Genomic DNA, 18,510 nt, shown 5'->3' with positions numbered 1-18,510 from the left:
TTATTTATTTTTGAGAAATACAGAGAGAGAGCGAGCCAGAGTGCAACTGGGGGAGAGGCAGAAAGAGAGGGAGACAGAATCCGAAGCAGGCTCCAGGCTCTGAGCTGTCAGCACAGAGCCTGATGTGGGGCTCAAACTCACAAACCACGAGATCGTGACCTGAGCCAAAGAAGTTAGACACTCAACTGACTGAGCCACCCAGGTGCCCCACATTTAGCATGTTTTTAAGCTTCACCCATGCTGTAGCATGTATCAGTAATTCATTCCTTCTCATGGCTGAATAATTTTCCATTATATAGAGATATCACATTTTATTCATCTACTCATCAGATGATGAACATTTTGTTTGTATTTTTTAGTTACTAGGAATAATGCTACTACAAACACGTACAAGTTTTTGTATGAACATATGATTTATTCTCTTGGGTATATACTTGGAAGTGGAATTATTGGATCATACGGTTACTCTATGTTTAACCTTTTAAAAGGAAGTGCCAGACCGTTTTCCAAAGCAGCTGCACCATTTTAAAATCCCACCTACCATGTATGAGGGTTCCAATTTCTCCACATCCCCTCCAACATTTGTAATATTTGTCTTTTGGATTACAGTCATTGCAGTGGGTATGAAGTGGTATCTCATTATGGTTCAATTATATTTTCCTGATGGCTAATGATGTTAACCATCTTTTCATGTGTTTATTGACCCTTTGTATATGTTCTTTGGACGTATGTCAATTCAGACCATTTGTCCATTTTTACTTGGGTTACTTGCCATTTATTATTGAGTTGTAGGAATTCTTTATATATTCTGATACAAGTAAGTCCCTTATCATATCTATGTTTTACAATTATTTTCTCCCATGCTGTTGGTGGCCCTTTCATTTTCTTGATGGTATCATTTGTAGCATGAAAGTTTCTAATTTTGATGAATCCAGTGTACTTTTTCTTTTGTTGCTTCTGCTTTTGGTGTCTTATGTGAGGAATCATTGCCTAATCTAAGGTCATGAAGATTTCCTCCTATGTTTTCTTCTAAGAGTTTTATAGTTTTAGCTCTTACATTTAGATATATGATCCTTTTGGAGTTAATTTTTATATACAGTGTGAAGAAGGGGTCCAACTTCAATCCTTTGCATGTGGATATATAGTATCATTTTCTGAAGACTATTCTTTCCTCATTAAACTATCTTGGCATCTTTGACATCTTGGCATCTTTGGCACATGGGTTTATTCTGGACTGCCAATATATTCTACTGATTTAGATTTCTAATCCTTATACCAGTAGCACACTGTACTGTTTACAGTAACTTTGTGTTAAGCTTTGAAATTAGGAATTCGTTCTTTTTCAAGACTGTTTTGCCTACTCTGTGTCCCTTGAGCTTCCATATGCATTTTAGGACTAGCTTGCCCATTTCTACGAAAATTCCAAAAGGGATTATGATAGGGAGTGTGTTGAATCTATAGATCAATTTGGGGAATACTGTCATCTTAACAATATTAAGTCTTCTAATCTGTGAACATGGGATATCCTTCCATTTATTTAGACCTTCTTTAATTTCTTTCAGTAATGTTTTGTAGTTTTCAGAGAGTAAGTTTTGCACTTTAAAAAATTTTTTTAAATCTTTATTTATTTTTGAGAGAGAGAAAGAGAGAGAGAGAGTGAGTGAGTGCCGGGGAGGGGCAGAAAGGGAGGGAGACACAGAATCCAAAGCAGGCTCCAGGCTCTGAACTGTCAGCACAGAGCCTGACACGGGGCTTGAACCCACAAACCATGAAATCATGACCTGAGCTGAAGTCGGACACTTAACTGACTGAGCCACCCAGGTTCCCCTGCACTTTTTTTGTTAAGTTTATTTTTAAGTATTTTATTCTTTTTGATGCTATTGTAAATGGAATTGTTTTCTCAATTTCATTTTGGGTTATTCATTGTTGATGTAAAGATAATACAACTGATTTTTTTAAATTATTTTTTTTAATGGTTATTTATTTATTTATTTTTTTGAGAGACAGAGACAGAGAGACAGAGTGAGAGCGGGGAGGGACAGAGAGAGAGGGAGACACAGAATCCAAAGCAGGCTCCAACTCGACGTGGAGCTTGAACTCATGAACCGCGAGATCATGACCTAAGCTGAAGTCAGATGCTCAACCGACTGAGCCACCCAGGTGCCTCATATAAACAACTGATTTTGTATATTAGAATAAAAAATGTTGGTTGTGGGCACCTGGGTAGCTCAGTTGGCTAGGCATCCGACTCTTGGTTTTGGCTCAGGTCATGATCTCATGGCTTTGTGGGTACTAGCGCCATGTTGGGATTCTCTCTCTCCCTTTCTCTCTGCGCTCCCCTACTCGTGCTATCTCTCTCTCAAAATAAATAAATAAACTAAAAAAAAAAATAAAAATGTTGGTTGAAATTTCTAATATGGTAAAAATGGATAGATATAAATGGATAGATATAATTTACCTAAATAAACCTCTTTGAGGTTATCACTAATTTTTAAGAGTATAAAGGGTTCTGAAGTGGAAATGTTTGAAAACTGCTTTACTAAGGTATAACTGGTATATAATGAATGTCACATATTTAAAGTATACAATATGAGGTAATTTTTTGGGGTATAATTTTTTATCATGACTGAAAAACTATTGACCAAATAACAACCCTTTATTGGAGAAGTATCAAAACTGGTTATTTGGTTCAATTATAGCATACTTTCATGCCACAATATTGAGTTTTGACATATGTGTACTTCTAAGGAAACCATTACAACATAAAGATTATGAACATATCCATCACCCTTAAAACTTTCCTCCTGTCCTTTATAATTCTTCCCTCTTTCTTGCTCTAGTCATCCTTTCTTGTCCCTAAATAACTACTGATTTGCTTTCTGTTGCTATAGATTAGTATGTGTTTTCTAGAATTTTATATAAATGGAATCAGATACAATGTACTAGCTTCTCAACATATTTTGAGATTCATTTTGTTGTGTATCAGTATTGCCTTTTGAAAAATTTCTTAGTAGTATTTCTTTGTATGAACATACCACAGTTTGGTTAGCTTTAGATGGCTGGCTGGATCAGAATATGTCATTTTGATATAGTCCTTTTGAGATGGGAACAGGGATGTTTTTTTGTGGACGAAAAGCAAACCACTAGACTTAGCTTTTACAATTACTAAATAGTGTCCTCATCATTGATCTATATTCTGTCCTAATACCAGTACCCTTATCCTATCCATGTCTCATGGACTGGTTATGGTCAAAGTAACACCCATAAAATAGATAACAGAAAAATTATTTAAGCCTGTGATTTAGGATTTGACAGACACATGGGATCCCTTTATATAGAGGGCAGAGGCACTCTTCATGTGGTAAGCAGGTAGAGAGAGCTACACAGCACTGAAATGGGCTTTGGTGTTAGAGAGTATCTTTCTGGAATAAAGGATCTACTCATAACTGCTACTGTAGGAATGGCTATTTTAAGGGAAGATCCCTTGTCTTATCCCTGAAGTAGGGAGACAGACACAGGAAAGACTGGTGGAGGCAGGGGGATGACAAATGCCACTAAGGCCAGGAAGGGAGTGGGGTAGAAAGCAGCAATGTTATTCCTAGACCTCGTCCTTTAAGAGAATGGAATGTGCTCTAGCCCCAATATCCATATGCATGTCCATGGTTGGCTTTGCAAAGCAATTGGATGGGCCAGTTGCTTTTTATAAAATAATTTGGTTCCTAGGTTTGGAAAGGGAAAGACCTCACACAGCTGATGACTGATTTTAGGGATAAAGGTTAAAGGCCTCTGAGGAAAAAAGAAAAGTATCCTTTCCACTGAAGCTACCTTTTGATAGCAGTAAATATTCTAGTTCCTATCTTATAAAAAATTTGTTTTCATTGGATCCTGGAATTCCTAGGGATTGTGACAGAAGATCAACAAAGCTCTTTCCCTGTCTCTAGTTTCTGACTCTGTAGATTTGCCTAATCTAGATAATTTCTGGTTTCTTCTTTCTTCCGCTAATAAAGGAAAGAGAGGGGCGCCTGGGTGGCTCAGTCAGTTAAGCATCTAACTTTGGCTGAGGTCATGATCTCACAGTTCATGGGTTCTAGCCCCATGTCGGGCTCTGTGCTGATAGTGCTGCTTGGGATTTTCTCTCTCTCTGCCCCTCCCCTGGTCATACTTTCTCTCTCTCAAAATTATATAAATTAAGAAAGAAAGAAAGAAAAGAAAAGAAAGAAAGGAAAGAGAAATGACAAGCCAGTTAGCATCCTTCCAACTCTCTGACTCTATTTCTTCCCATCAAAAATTCACTCACCTCATAGGAGAAGAGAAATCAAGTCCCCTTGATGAGGTGTGAGCAGGTTGTTCTGGGGTCCATCTTGCAACACAGCCAGGGAATGCAGCATACATACCAGAAGCAGGGAAGGAAAAGGGGCTGTGTATTGGGATCTGTAGAATCAATGAGAAAAATGGTACACTTGTCACCACAAATTCTTTTGGAACGAAGCAGTATAAATAAATTTGTAAAATTTACTGTATGTAGATAAATATAATTTACTGGGCATTTTCAATGTTGAAGCCTGTACTAAGCAATTTACATGCATTTTCTCATTTAAGCTTCACAATAATCTTATAAGGTAGGTACTATTATTATCCCCATTTTACACACTATGCTATCAGATTGCTTTTTAGTTACTTTATCTGTTTTTATGTTCCTGCTCCCCCAGCTAGTTTGTGAACTCCTGGCTGGATATCATTGTATTTTACATGTGAGGCTGATCTGGCTGTCGTATTTCTTGTCTCATGACTATCAGGGTAGGTGTGAAGAAAAGACCTTCTTATACACGAACTGTTTAACTCTGTCACTTTCTCATGCATTCATTCATATTCAATATTTACTGATGCACACTCTGCCAGATCCTGGGCCAGACATCCATGATAAAAGAGGTAAAAAAAAAAAAAACAACCCTACAATCTTTGCTTTGATAGAGTTCCTCCATCTGGGACAGTCTGAAAATTCTTTCTTTTACAGTTAAACTCCCTAAAAGAGTTCTTTGTATTTGCTATTGTTGATTCCCCTCTTTCTGTTTTTTTTTTTTAATATAAGATAGACTAATGATTTTAATGTAATAGAATTTTTGAAAACTTCAGTCAATATGGTTTCAAACTCCACGCTGCAAATAATTTTATTTAAAAATTGAGATACGGCCATTTGTGAGAACATGGAACAGAGAACAAACTGATGGTTGTTAGAGGGGAGGGAGAGGGCAAAATGGGTGAAGGGGAGTGGGAGATACAGGCTACCAGTCATAGAATGAGTAAGTCATGGGAATAAAAGGCACAACATAGAGAATATAGTCAATGGTATTGTAACAACATTGTATTGTGACAGATGGTGGCTGCACTTGTGGTGAACAAGGCATTATATATAAACTTGTCAAGTCATTATGTTGTATACCTGAAACTAACGTAACATTGTGTGTCAACTAAAAAAATTTTTTTAATTGAGATATAATTAATGTATTGTAAAATTCACCCTTTGAAACTGTTCAGTTCAGTGGTTTTCAGTATATTCAAAGTTGTGAATCCATCACCACTATGTAATTCCACTATGTACACCACTGTGAAATTTTTATCACCCTAAAAAGGTCATGAGATCATCATGAGACACAAATACATAATGTGTTCTGCAAGCTGGAAAGTACCAAACACATGTAAAGGATCTTCTTATAGATTTTCTCAGTAGAACCCTTACTGGTTAAGAATTTGAATTAGGATACATACCCGTGACCCTGGGGTCTCCATCCCACGCCTTGATTGTCTTTCTTCTTTGAAGTGCATTAAACTTTCCAGAGGGGAGACAGCAACTTTTATCTGCCCCTGGCACTCTCCACTGAAGTCTGTGATGTTGTACCAGCCACAGACAAACTGGAAGCCAGAAAGAAGCGGGGAGAGGTCCACTGAGGCAAAGCCAATCACCCTCTCCTCATCTGTGGGGGAAGAGAGAAGAGCTGAGCAGTGTGACTGGGCATGTCTTGCCACTGACATTAGAGGTTGCACAGAGAATAGCTGATACAGAGGACTGGGCGGTGGTGGGGGGTAGTTTAGTGATTCCAAAATCAGAAGAGAAGACAGATAATGAGGATGAGAGAGACTGGGAACCACAACCTGCTTTCACTATTATGATTTCCCTTTTTGTATGGCAGGGAAAAGCTAGTAGAGTTGAGTTCTGTCCTTTTGATATAGGCAATTGGAAAACAACCCTTAAACATAATAAACACTTGTTCTTTTCCCTACGTTATCATGTCTCAGTAATTTTCCTCAGGACGTGGGTCTTGAAAAAAATCATCTGAAAGACCATCACCTTTGGAATTATGAGGGATTTACATATCTACATTTTCTCATTTATACTTGTCTGTATTTTCCAAATTCTCTATAACATACACATGTATTATATTTAATTAAAAACAAAAGTGACACAAATCACAAAAGAAAGCCAACCCCCAAGAAAACCAGTAGTCAGTACAAAATAAGAGCTTGGGTTCAAGCTTATAAGGGGGCTGCCCGTAATGAGTATGAAGACCCTTTCTTGGACAGACAAGCAACCATGCAATGACTCTTGTTTTCTGACTCATTGCTTCTTGTTCCTCATTTCTGACATGAAAGTATCTGGGGACAAACAGGCCCCCATCACTCCATAAGTTCTTTGTTTGTATAGGCTCCACTCCCTATAGTGAATATTAAAGGCTGATTCTACCAAACATAGGACACAATTCTCAGTTTTCAATTTGCTAAATAAATCAAGGAATGTAAATTTTTAAGACGAGTGGTCATGAGTTTCCAAGTTTCTTGTGCACACTGCTGGTGACACTGAGCTCATCACACATTGTCTAATGTTTGTTTAGACAGCTTACTTTTCTTTGGACTGGGGCCCACCTGAAACCTGAGACCAAATGTCACTTGCTTTATGTTCCCTACACTCTCCATTCCTGGTGTAAATCTTCCTACATCATGAGGAAGTTGCTAAACATCCACTGAGAACACAAATGACCTGGCCAACATAGAGTGGGACAGAGAGGAGGTGCATTACAATAGCTAATCTGAGTATGGCTTTGACTGAAAACACATTACTTTAATTCCCTAAACCTCAAGTCTCATATATACAATGAGAAGTAATGAACCAGATTTAAGACGCCTTCAACTTCCAAGTTGAAGTCTTAGGCTCTAGAACGTTTGAAGTTGTGTTCCCCAGAGTAGGAGTCAAGTAATTCCTACCCAACGGGAGTGAAGAATATTGGCTAGAACCATTAATTTGCACTCCAAAGATTTTTTTTTAAAGCTTTGCAATGAAAACTAATCTTGCTTTGTTTGGTTATCCAAGTATAACCTGTTCTTGATAGATTGTAACTTTAGGGTTATGGCTAATGAAAGCACTACATCTAAACATACCTGAGAAGAAATCAGGCTAAGGTGATCACTGAGAAAAACAATAGCTTTGAAGAGCTCAGTTTAATTATCAGATTGAGTGGGACAACCCATCATTCTTTCTTTGTAGTTTTGTGTTCTAATGATCTCAAACTTCCTTCATACTCGTTCTTTACTCCAGACTTTTCTATTTGCTGTTCCCTCTGACTATACTATTTCATGCCCCTTCGTTTCTCAGCTGAACTGTGTTCTAGGAAGCCTTCTCTGACATCCTGTCTGAGTTAGATATCCCCTACCGGAGAACCATATATTTGCCTAATCATACTATCCATGAGGACAGAGACCATGTATGCCTTATTTTATCTTTGAAGCCCTAGCACTTAGCATAGTGCCTGGCACAGAGTAGGAACTCAAATGTTGACTGAACACAGCTTGGCCAGGTTTGAGTACCTTTTGCATAGCTGAGGCTATGTGGAAAGGATGGAGTTAAGGGAAGAGAGGCATCTACCTACATTGAGAGACAGAGCTAAATAAGTGTGCTTCGTTGGGTCTAGGCATTTTCCCCATCTCCATTTACAATAGCGTTTTACAGGATTCTCTGGAGGTCCCAAAAGATAGTGAAATGTATTTTGTTCTTCTCTATACTGAATAGCCCTAGCACAGTACCTGAAGCATAGTAGGTGTAATAAAAATAGCTCCATGTATTAAGCACCAATTATGTGCCAAATACTTTACTTTTTTAAATGTTAACTTATTTATTTTGAGAGAGGAGGATAGAGAGCAAGTGGGGGAGGGACAGAGAGGGAGAGAGAGAGAGAGAATCCCAAGCAGGCTCTGCACTCTCTGCACAGAGTCCCATGTGGGGTTTGAATCCACGAACCATGACCTGAGCCGAAACCAAGAGTCGGATGCTTAACTGACTGAGCCACCCACATGCCCCATGTGCCAAATACTTTATAAATATTATCTCTATTCCTCATAAAAATCCTGTAGGGCAGGTACTATTATCCTTATTTTATTAATAAGGAAACAAAGGTTCAAAGACATAAAGTGTTTTACCTTAGGTCATGTAGCTCGTAAATAGCAGAGCCAAGATTTGAATCTAGGTCTGCATAAGACCAAAACTTACTCTTTTCTTCTCACTACAGTAAGTGTTGAATCGAGGCAAACCACAGTCTGCTTGACCATCTCTGGAGTACTTCAGAGAAAGAAAAGAATAGAAAGCCAGGGAGGAGGTGGAGCCTAGTTAAATATACCAGGAGTTCCTTGTGTTGGTTCAGAGAAAATGCATTTATAATCAGTTCCTGCTACATTTATGAGGTTAGGTAGGGGTTGGGGACATGATAAGTGAATCTAAGGCAGGAGCATGGGATAAATCATTGAAACCAGATTCACAGCATCATTTCCAAACCAAAGGACAGGAGGAGAGACAGGTAAGTCCATTTCTTTTACACATTGACTACTCTCAGGTCTTTATTAGGCTCTGGGGTTAGCTCTCAAACTTACCACTGGCAAGTAGTGTAAAAAAATGTGTAAAAGGCCCTAGCAAGAATGTTAAAGAGCTAGATTTATAGGAGGGATTTAGTTAAGACAAAATTTTCTAAGCATAGAAACTGTGACATAACTGGATGTCCTCATCTGCTCACTTTTCCCATCCAATCTTACTAGCATGGTGAAGTACAAAAGGTGAAGGCTGTACAGCCAGTCAGAACTGGGTTCAAATCCTGGCTCCACCAATTAATAGGCATATGACCTTAGTCAAGCCCTAAACTTTCTTGGGCTTCAGCTGTTACATTTGTAACATTTAACTAATTATATTTTTACCTGCTTTTAGATATTTGGAAAGCTCTCAGCATACTACCATTCACTAATAAGAACAATAAAAACTGAGAAGGTTTTACTAAGTATCAGGAACTCATTTAATTCTTCCCCTGAGGTAAGTACTATTTTATAAATAAAGAAACTGAGCATAGAGAAATTAAGTCATTCACCCAAGGTCATACTACCTTGTAAGGGGTAGAACTGGTATTTGAATCCCAAGAGTGTGGCTTCAGAGTCTATGCTCTTAATGTTGTTGAATTATGCCTCTTAATAATGGTAGCTGACTAAAACGAGGTTCAAGGACCATGATGTTAGCACCTCCATCCTGGGGAGGTTCTTAGAACAAGATTCTAGTCTTGTGTACTGCTTAAAAATGCTAGGGTCTTGGTTAATAAGCCAGAGTCAACAGAAGGTGTAACATCATATAAAGGGGGAGAAATCACTTGTGTATGGCAGGCTATACACTGTGACTGTTGAGATACAACTGGAAAGATTAAATGTACTTGGACTTCTGCACTAAGCAGGCAGTCAAATAAAATGATATGGCTTCTAAGGACTTAACTTCCATAGGAGAATAATGTGGCATTCTGTGAGATTCCCTCTAACATATACATGTATTCCCTATATCATAAGTGCCATGGGTTCACTTGGTTAAAAAAAGAAAGGGATTTGGAATTGTCAACAGGATGTGAGCTAATTTTCACAACCAGATAGATATTCACAGAATAGAGTTCATACCTCCTTTATGCCAAACTTTGAAGACCAGAGTTTGTTGTGGGTCCAAAAGAAACTCTTTTGATAGCCTATTAAGAAAAACAACCACCATAAATTAACTGTGTAGGAATTAACTTCTGCAGTATGAAACTTAGATTTGAAGAATATCTTATAGTTTGCAAAGCACTTTCCTAACATTTTCATAGTCATCTTATAGGATATATTTTTATTTTCACAGTTAAAATGAAGGATAGAAGCTCAGAGAGAAGTAACTTGCCAAGACTTGAAATCAAACTTCCCAGATGCAGTACTTTCCTGCCTGATGATATCTGCCACATTCAGACTCAGTTTCTCAGGACAAGAGGGGGTGTGGAAAGGGAGTTCCTCAAGAGGTAATGGCCAGTTTATTGGAGCAGGTAGGGATTCTTTTTATGCGATGTGGAAAGGGGAATGGTGCGAAGGGAGGAAGAGGGGAAAAGAACATCTACTGAGTGCCTACCCTGGGCCAGGCATGGTGCCTAGTGTCTCATATACATGTAATCTGCACAAAAACCTAGACATGGAATTATTATCCCTGCTTTACAGATGATACAGATGGGCTAAGAGAGGTCAAGTGTTTTGTTCATGGTCACACGTGAGTTGGTGAGTGGCAGGGCTGGGACTTAAAGCCTAGTTTGCTTGACTCCAAAGCCAAATTGTCCAGAGGCAAAGCACCAAAATAGGAAAGTGCCCAATTTTCATACAAGGTAAAGAAGTTGATGTGGAATTCAGTGAGTATCTCTAATACATTTTATGTGAATTGACTTACATAGTTTTAAATTACAAATATTTGGAAAATTCAAAAACAGGTACCATTGTTCCAGGAGATCCAGGGAAAACCAAGAGACTTACTATCCTTCCCTAGACACCGTTGGGGAACTGAAGAGAGCCCAGTTTAACACCAATGAGAGACATTGTGATAAAGTGAAATACTGTGTCAAAAATCTGAAGTCTAGCTCATGGTCAAAATACACATCTCTGAATTCTAGCTCTACTATTATCACTCGAGTGGCCCTGGAAACGCAGACTTTTTGAGCCCTGGTTTTCTTACCTGTTAAATTGGATAATTATTTTCTACCTATGAGGTTCCTAGCAGCATCAAGTGAAACAATTTTGTGAGAAAGCAATTGTAATCAGCATCATTACTCATTTTTCTTCTCATCTTTCCTCTGCTTCCAACAGACTATGTAACCTCCCTGGTCCACAGTCTTAACTTTAAAGTGAGGTGATGGGGGTGCCTGGGTGACTCAGTCGGTTAAGTGACCGCCTCTTGATTTCGGCTCAGGTCATGATTTCACAGTTTGTGGGTTCCAGCCCTGTGTTGAGCTCTTTGCTGAGAGTGCAGAGCCTGCTTGGGATTCTCTCTCTCCCTCTCTCTCTGCCACTCCCTAACTCATGCTCTTTCTCTGTCTCACACACACACACACACACACACAAAATAAATAAACTTAAAAAAAAGATTAACAAAAAATAAAGTGAGGGGATGAAATTAGGAAACTGTCAATGTCACTTCATCAAGTCCATAAAGTTAATTTCTGAATGAATAAAACACCTTCACTTAGAAGCTTAGCCCTCTGGCTTCCTGCCTTTTAAGGCAGATTTGATATTTTGGATGAAGTACCTGACCATTAAGGCCAGAATTTCTGTAATTTCCGGTAGCTCACCATAGATAGTACTGAGTTGTCACTGTAGTTTTAGCACCTGACTCAGGCCAGCCTCTTAAATTTCAAAACACTGAACATGTGAGCAAGTGCTGAGGCTCAGCTAGGTATGTAAATACTGTGAGAAAATAGCAGATCAGACACCATGTGGTGTAGCTACTGTTGTACTGTTGGTGAATAAGAAAGAAACTTTATAAAGACAATAGTTAACAGTAGTTATACTAGAACTCACACTTAAAAAAAAAATTTTTTTTTAATGTTTATTTCTGAGAGAGAGAGAGCGAGAGAGCATGAGCGGGGGAGAAGCAGAGAGAGGGAGACACAGAATCCGAAGCAGGCTCCAGGCTCCGAGCTGTCAGGACAGAGCCCGATGCGGGGCTCAAACTCATGAACTGTGAGATCATGACCTGAGCCAAAGTCAGATGCTTAACTGACTGAGCCACCCAGGCACCCCGAGAACTCACACTTTTAATGATGATGACACAGGTGATAGAAGAAAAGGGAGGATGTGCCTTGCACTGCAGCATCAGGCCTGTATGTCAGCCCCTTACCTCTGAGCCACACTCCAACATGACTGACAGGACTCCACTTCTAATTGAGTCTTCCAAAGGAGATCTAACATTTGTTGAGTGCCTGCTATGTACCATGAGGTAATTTTCCTAAATGTCATCTAATTTGGACCTCACAATAACTCTGTAAAAATTAACCCCAGTTTACAGATGAGGAATCTGAGGCTCAGAGATATAATGTAATTTGTCCACACAGCTAATACATGACAGAGATGGGGCTGGATGCCATGTCTCTCTTGGTGCAAAGCCCAGGCTCTTTCTACTGCACCAGAAATCTTTTTCAAGAATATATAATCTGTAGGCTTTACTGAGGTTAGTTTGCTCTGCCTTCTTCACCTCTATAAATTGTGTATATTCTTCAATACTCAGTTGAATTATCTTATTTAAGAAGCCTTCCTTGAACTTCTGTGTTGGCCTAAATAATCTTTCTGAGATGCACAAGAATTCTTTTTTACTACCTTTACAGCACTTGTCACATTCTATTGTCTATTTTCCCAGGTAGACCACGAATACCTCAATAGCAGGGACTGTCTTAACTATCTTTCATTCCCAGTCCCTAGAACAAAGCGGGGCATATAAGAGGTCTTCACTGAATAATTTTTTAGTGGTACTGAGCTCAAAAGAGCTCAAAAAGAGTAAAAAAAAAACCCACTGCAGTAAAATCTTTAAACCATTACTAGCTGTGAATTCATAAGCACCAGAATTAAATAACTGCTTGATAAGAAAATCATTTTCCCAGTCCGCTCAATATTGTTGTGTCTCTTGAAACAAAAAGCCAATTCTAAAAGACTGATGGAATATCATAAAATACAAACCTTGACTGCTGTTGAAAATTCCAGATGGGGGAATCTGTGTTTTCAACCACGTGGGTGAAGACAGGAGATGGCACATCAGCTGTTGCAAAGGATACACAGCAACTGGGTATCAATACTTTCCGCTCTGTCAAGGGGATCCCTGAAATGGAACACAGTAGAATGACTGACTTTAGGGTGCCGGAAAGAATGTGCTGGAAGCCTCCCATTATACAGGTATAAGCAGGACCTATCTTTGGGTCTTTGCTTGAGCTATTCCCTATATCTGAAGTGTTTCCAGTATCCTTTCTGCTATTTAAACTGTCTTTTCAAGGCTCAGTTCATAAATATTCCCCAGTGAAGAATGACTTCTCCCATCAACTCCATACTTTGTGGGATGATGGAAAATACTGGATTGAGAGAAAAAAGTAGAACTGCAAAAAGCCCGAGACTTAAAAGTCAGATGATCAATTATCAGCTCTGCCATATACATTCTGTGTGACTTTGAGCAAGGCTGATCTAGGCTATAGCTTCCTCAAATGGGGCATATGATACTTACACCTCCTAAGTTGTTACAAGGATTAAAAATAATATTAGGTAACTTATACACTACTTACTATGTGCCTGGTACTTTCTAATTACTATACATGTATTAGCTCATTTAGACTTTATAACCTCACACATAGGTTTTATTATTATTCCCATTATATAGATAAAAAAACTGGGGTACATAGAAAGTAAACATTTTAAGTGGTCACATGTTTATTAAGTAATAGAACTGAGAGTCAAATTCAAGTATTCTGGCTCTAGAGTCCAAGCTCTCAGCCATTTTCTTCATTGCCTCTACTAGAGTTAAGAAATGTAAAACATTGAGTACTGTGCTGGTGTTAATTCTTACAAGATCAGGTCTCCAGTGTGGGACACTCAGTCATTTATTCTCTCTTAAGACAAAGTAAAATGGTTTTATTTTCCTCCTTCCTAGGAGAATAACAGCATATAAGGGTAAATTTGAATGAGGGGACTGTAAGGAGGCAAGGTGAAGGCTTTAAGGCCCTTCATTTACATTCAAAATCCAAACACAGAAATGACAATGTGTATTTTTCACATTTTTCCAGGCTGTGTTCCAGCCCTTATGAGGACCTACAGCAGAAGTTTTTCTTCAGTCATCTCAGTTTACCCAAAAGATGATTCTCTGTTTTACAGAAGCTGACAAATGTTGGTAGGAAAATGTGAGGTCCACACAAGGAGGATGAATGTCCTGAATTACATTCACTACAAAGTCAACCTTACAGTTGTGATACGTAGAGAGCAGACTTTTCATATAAGATCTCAATAGGCTGCCTAAACCTACTTACCTAAACTGTTATTCAAAGAAATACAGTTGTTTGTGGAGGACACAATTTAAGTTAGAAAATGTAACATTAAAAATTTTAATTTATTTATGAGGAAAAAAACAACAAAAATGAAGACAATTGGTGATACTAGATAGTCTATAAATGAACTAACAAGATAACCACTAGCCACAAGTGGCTATTTAACTTTAAATTAAATTCATGAAAATGAAAAATTCAGTTTCTCAGTTGCACTGGCCACATTTCAAGCGCTCAATTGCCACAAGTGGCTACTGGCCACCATACTGGACAATAAAGATACAGAACATCTCCATCACAGTACAGAGTTCTTTTGGACAGTGCTGAGTAATTGAGACTCTGTATAATATAGAGTCTATGTATTCCACAAGATCACTTTCAGCTCTGAATCTCTGCTATGAATCTTAGGATTACAGATGAAGGAAAGAAAAAAGAAGAAGTGTGTCTTAAACATAACTTAAGCAACCCAGAGGAACAAAAAACTCGCATCATCACTACTACCACAGGGCCTCCCAGCATCCAAGATATAAAATGGCTTCAGTGCGTTCTGTTTCCTACAACTGAACACTCCCTGACACAGCTGCTCTCTCTTTCTCCCACTTTCCTTAGAAAGTCTCAAGCTTTTCAATTGATTTCTTCCAATAAAATGTCATAAATCCTCACAGTGAGGGAGAGATAATCTGCCTCTATGTTGGCAGTTCCCACAAAATCCTGTGATAATCTGTGTCTGGGTTTTCTTCACTAAACTCAGAGTTCCCTGAATGCATGGAGAGGACCCAAGGCCCTTATTAAAGGTTTGCAGTCTTGCCTCTACCTCTGTCTACAGACACTTGCCAGGGTTGGAGAGAGAAGCTGCCTTATCTGCTTGCAGCATGCACAAACCAGCAGAGGACAACATCTGCTCCGGAAAGCTCTGAGAGATCAGCAGAGAGGGCCAGTTATGGTTCTGAGAGGCAGGACCCTAGGTTCCTGTGTACTCTGCCACTGATTTACCATGACATGAGCACTTCATTCTGGCTCTCTGGGTATCAGTTTCCTCACCTGGAACATGTACTCCCAAAACACTTCTTGCAATAAACTTATGATTCCAAATGTCTACTAGTACTGCTCAGAACGCTCTCATACCACCCACCCCACCCCATCCCTTTTAAACTTAGTTTTGAAGATGGTTTATCTGCTAAAGGCCTCGAAATAAAACTACTGCTTTGATTTTGGAAGAAAACTGTTTCTTACTCAATCTTGAATAGAAATACTCCTTTCAGCCAAACAGCAGGTGACAAATTACTTGAGAAAGCAGGTCTATCAGGTTTCCCTGGCTCTCTCCTTGTGGGTAGAAATTCAGGTGGGCCTGTTTACATATCTGGAAAAGGTCAAGTTCTGAAACACTTTTTTGGAGGCAGCCTAGAAGAAAGCCACTATACCTCCACAGGTTGGGACACACATCAAGAGCAGTTAAGGGGACTTGAGATGAACCAGTTTTACCGTTTTCCCTAGATTTCCTGTGTTTTATGTAAATATATGCATCAAGAAAGATATAATCGTTTCACAGAGATTAAAATAACAACCCCTTATATTCGGGTAACACCTTATAGCTTACAAATCTTTCTTATATACGAAACTTATGCTCATAACATACCTGCAAATCCCACAAGATAGATGCCTCTATCCCTATTTCACAAATAAGGCAACCAGGGAACAGAGAGGTAAAGTGGCTTGCTCATCACGAACTGGTTAACTAGGATTTGGAAGACCCAGCCAGGTTTCAGGGCTCCTACTCCAGGGTTTTGTCATTGCAATAGTTCTAATTAGCTCTATTTGGTTAAGAGCTCTCTCTCTGGCCTGGAATGAATGCATGGAAACCTTCCCCTCAAGCGATGCCCAAATTTGTATATTAACAAAAACTTAGTGCAGTTTCATTAAGTCAATGTTAACGGACACTTCCTCTCTGTCACATGTGCCCACATGGGTCAGGTTTGATTCCTGATCTGGGGGAAACAGACACAAACAAAATAAGAGAAAGACTATACCAAAAGCGCAGGTAGCTGTGGGAACCCAGAGGGGCTCCTAACCCTGCCTGGGTAGGTTAAAAAGAGCCTCTAAAGGCTGATGATACTGTAGATAATTTTTGTTTCTACTGAGTATAGCTTAGATTACCCCAAATAATTTTACTTCTCTGTTCCTCAGTGCCTTATTTATAAAACAGGGCCAGCAATAACCTGTTTGTCTAGTAAAAGAATACAAATCTGAAGAGTACTGAAGCTGATTCATAAAGAAAGGATCTCAGAGCTTTCTTTAACAAAAGTATTCAAGAAGCTCTTTTAGAGGTGCCTGGGTGGCTCAGTCAGTTGAGTGTCTGACTCTTGATTTTGGCTTGGGTCATGATCCCAGGGTTGTGGGAGTGAGCCCTGCATTGGGCTCCATGCTGAACGTGGGCCGGCTTAGGCTTCTTTCTCCTTCCTCACCTCTGCCCCTCTCCCCTGCTTATGTGCACTCTCTTTCTCTCTCAAATTAAAAAAAAAAAAAAAAAAAAAAGTCTTTTATTTTCAGAACCAGGACCACAGTGGAGACCACAGAAAGTTCAGAGCTGCTTTATGTTTAAGCTCTACTGAGGCTAATTCAGGGCTGTTTTTGAACCTTATGCATGCAGCCTTGCATGCAAAATGATTTTCACAAAAGCTTGGCAAATTACAGCTGAATCAGAGAGTATGGCATGAGTTGCCCTCAGCACTATGTTTTTAGATGATAAGAGCTAAAGGGAATCTTAGACATGAACGTGTATGGCCATCACATTTCATGGCTGAGGAGAAGAGAAATGCATTTGCTCAAAGTCACAAAGCAAGTTAATGACTTAGCTAGGGCCAGAACCCAGTCCTCTGACTCCCATTGCAGAACTCTATTACATCATCATCTGGAAGGCACATTTCAGAGAAGTGGTGGGCAGGTCTGTATTTCTCAGGACCAAACACAGTGCCTGACTGACACATAAACTTTGTGGGAGGAAAGAATATATGGGTCTGTCACTGAGGGTAGAATCAAGAGACAACAAAGACCTCTGAAAATCAGATATCCACCCTGATGAGTGCTCTGCCCTGGATAAACAGAGAGAGGCCAAATAACAAGTGATTTATAGATTTGTAATTCATGCCAAAAATGTTGGAGGTGTTAAGTATCATATTCACAAACAAGAGGACATTATTACATTTGCTTAGCTACATCATGAAGATCAGGGTGCTGGGATACAGAAATAAACACACAGTCCCTGTCCCAAAGAACAGACAGCTAGTGGGGAGACACATTTATAGACATCTTCAGCGCAGACTGATATATAATATGAAGAAAGACAACTGTGTGGGAGTGGGGGTGGTGGTATGGGGGAGTTTGGGAAATCTAGAGGGAGGTTTTGTGCTAGGAGAGGTGGTCACTAGGCTTCAAAGTGTTGGTGTCATTTAGTCTATCTTGAAGGATGAGGCGTAAGTTTGTTGAAAAGGAGAGAAAAAAAGGCATTCTAGGAAGAGAAAAGAGCATGGTCAAAGGCTTGGTAGTAGGAGAGAGAATGGTGCATTGGCAAAAAACAAACTGTTGACTGTAAGAAATGGTGCAAGATGAGGCTGGAAAGACTGATTAGGCCACATGCCTAAGCACTTTGTGTTCTATGTCACTGAGAGTGCAAGTGATACGAAGCCAACAAAGTATTTTAAGTTGAGAGAGGTCATATTTGTTGACAAGACATATAACCTCAACAGCAGAATGAAAAAGATACTGAAAGAAAACACTGGAAGCAGCAACCATTAAAAGGGCTATCCCATTAGTCCATGTTTCTGAAGCCTGAACAAGCAATGTGGCACTGAGAATGGAGAAGAGGTGACAGAAATTTTCTGTGTAAGAGGCCACGATCCTATGCCCTGTATTGGACACAGTGGAATAAATATATTAATCCTGTGACTTATCCTCTGTTAAATTCCCCATAAGCAACTTTGATGCAGGGGAGGCAAAGTAGGAAATCAGAGAAGGTGTTAAGAAGAGGGCATTTGACCAAGGCCTCAGATTCATCTACCTCCCCACTTAACAAACATTTACTGCTGCTTATGTGTCAGATGCAGTTTTAGGTGTTGGGGATTTAGCATAAATAAAACAAAAC

General features: G+C 39.3%; 1 protein-coding gene and 1 long non-coding RNA gene across 6 annotated transcripts in view; one reads left to right on the top strand and one right to left on the bottom strand.

The window, feature by feature from the left end:
* Positions 1-16,756, top strand: part of LOC122231461 — a 54,974-nt gene extending 38,218 nt beyond the window's left edge. For 2 of the 3 annotated variants that reach the window (XR_006208717.1, XR_006208716.1), the window contains exons 3-5: positions 9,242-9,343; positions 10,181-10,358; positions 13,051-13,133. This is a non-coding gene — a long non-coding RNA (uncharacterized LOC122231461). Of the gene's footprint in view, positions 1-9,241; positions 9,344-10,180; positions 10,359-13,050; positions 13,134-14,117 lie in introns of those variants that run through there. The other variant, XR_006208718.1, reaches the window with a different exon arrangement.
* The window catches only part of C2CD3 (C2 domain containing 3 centriole elongation regulator), a 144,106-nt gene that overhangs the window by 36,373 nt on the left and 89,223 nt on the right, over positions 1-18,510 (bottom strand). For all 3 annotated transcript variants that reach the window (XM_007080858.3, XM_015537004.2, XM_042959531.1), the window contains 4 exons: positions 13,027-13,165; positions 9,967-10,031; positions 5,767-5,972; positions 4,298-4,431 (listed from right to left, as the gene is read on the bottom strand). In XM_007080858.3, coding sequence (XP_007080920.2) covers positions 4,298-4,431; positions 5,767-5,972; positions 9,967-10,031; positions 13,027-13,165 — 544 coding nt within the window. The remainder of the gene's footprint in view (positions 1-4,297; positions 4,432-5,766; positions 5,973-9,966; positions 10,032-13,026; positions 13,166-18,510) is intronic.

This window comes from Panthera tigris, chromosome D1 (assembly GCF_018350195.1).
Source record: "Panthera tigris isolate Pti1 chromosome D1, P.tigris_Pti1_mat1.1, whole genome shotgun sequence".
NCBI lineage: Eukaryota > Metazoa > Chordata > Mammalia > Carnivora > Felidae > Panthera > Panthera tigris.
The sequence above is the reverse complement of the archived record's forward strand: the minus strand, read 5'-3'. Positions and strand labels throughout refer to the sequence as shown.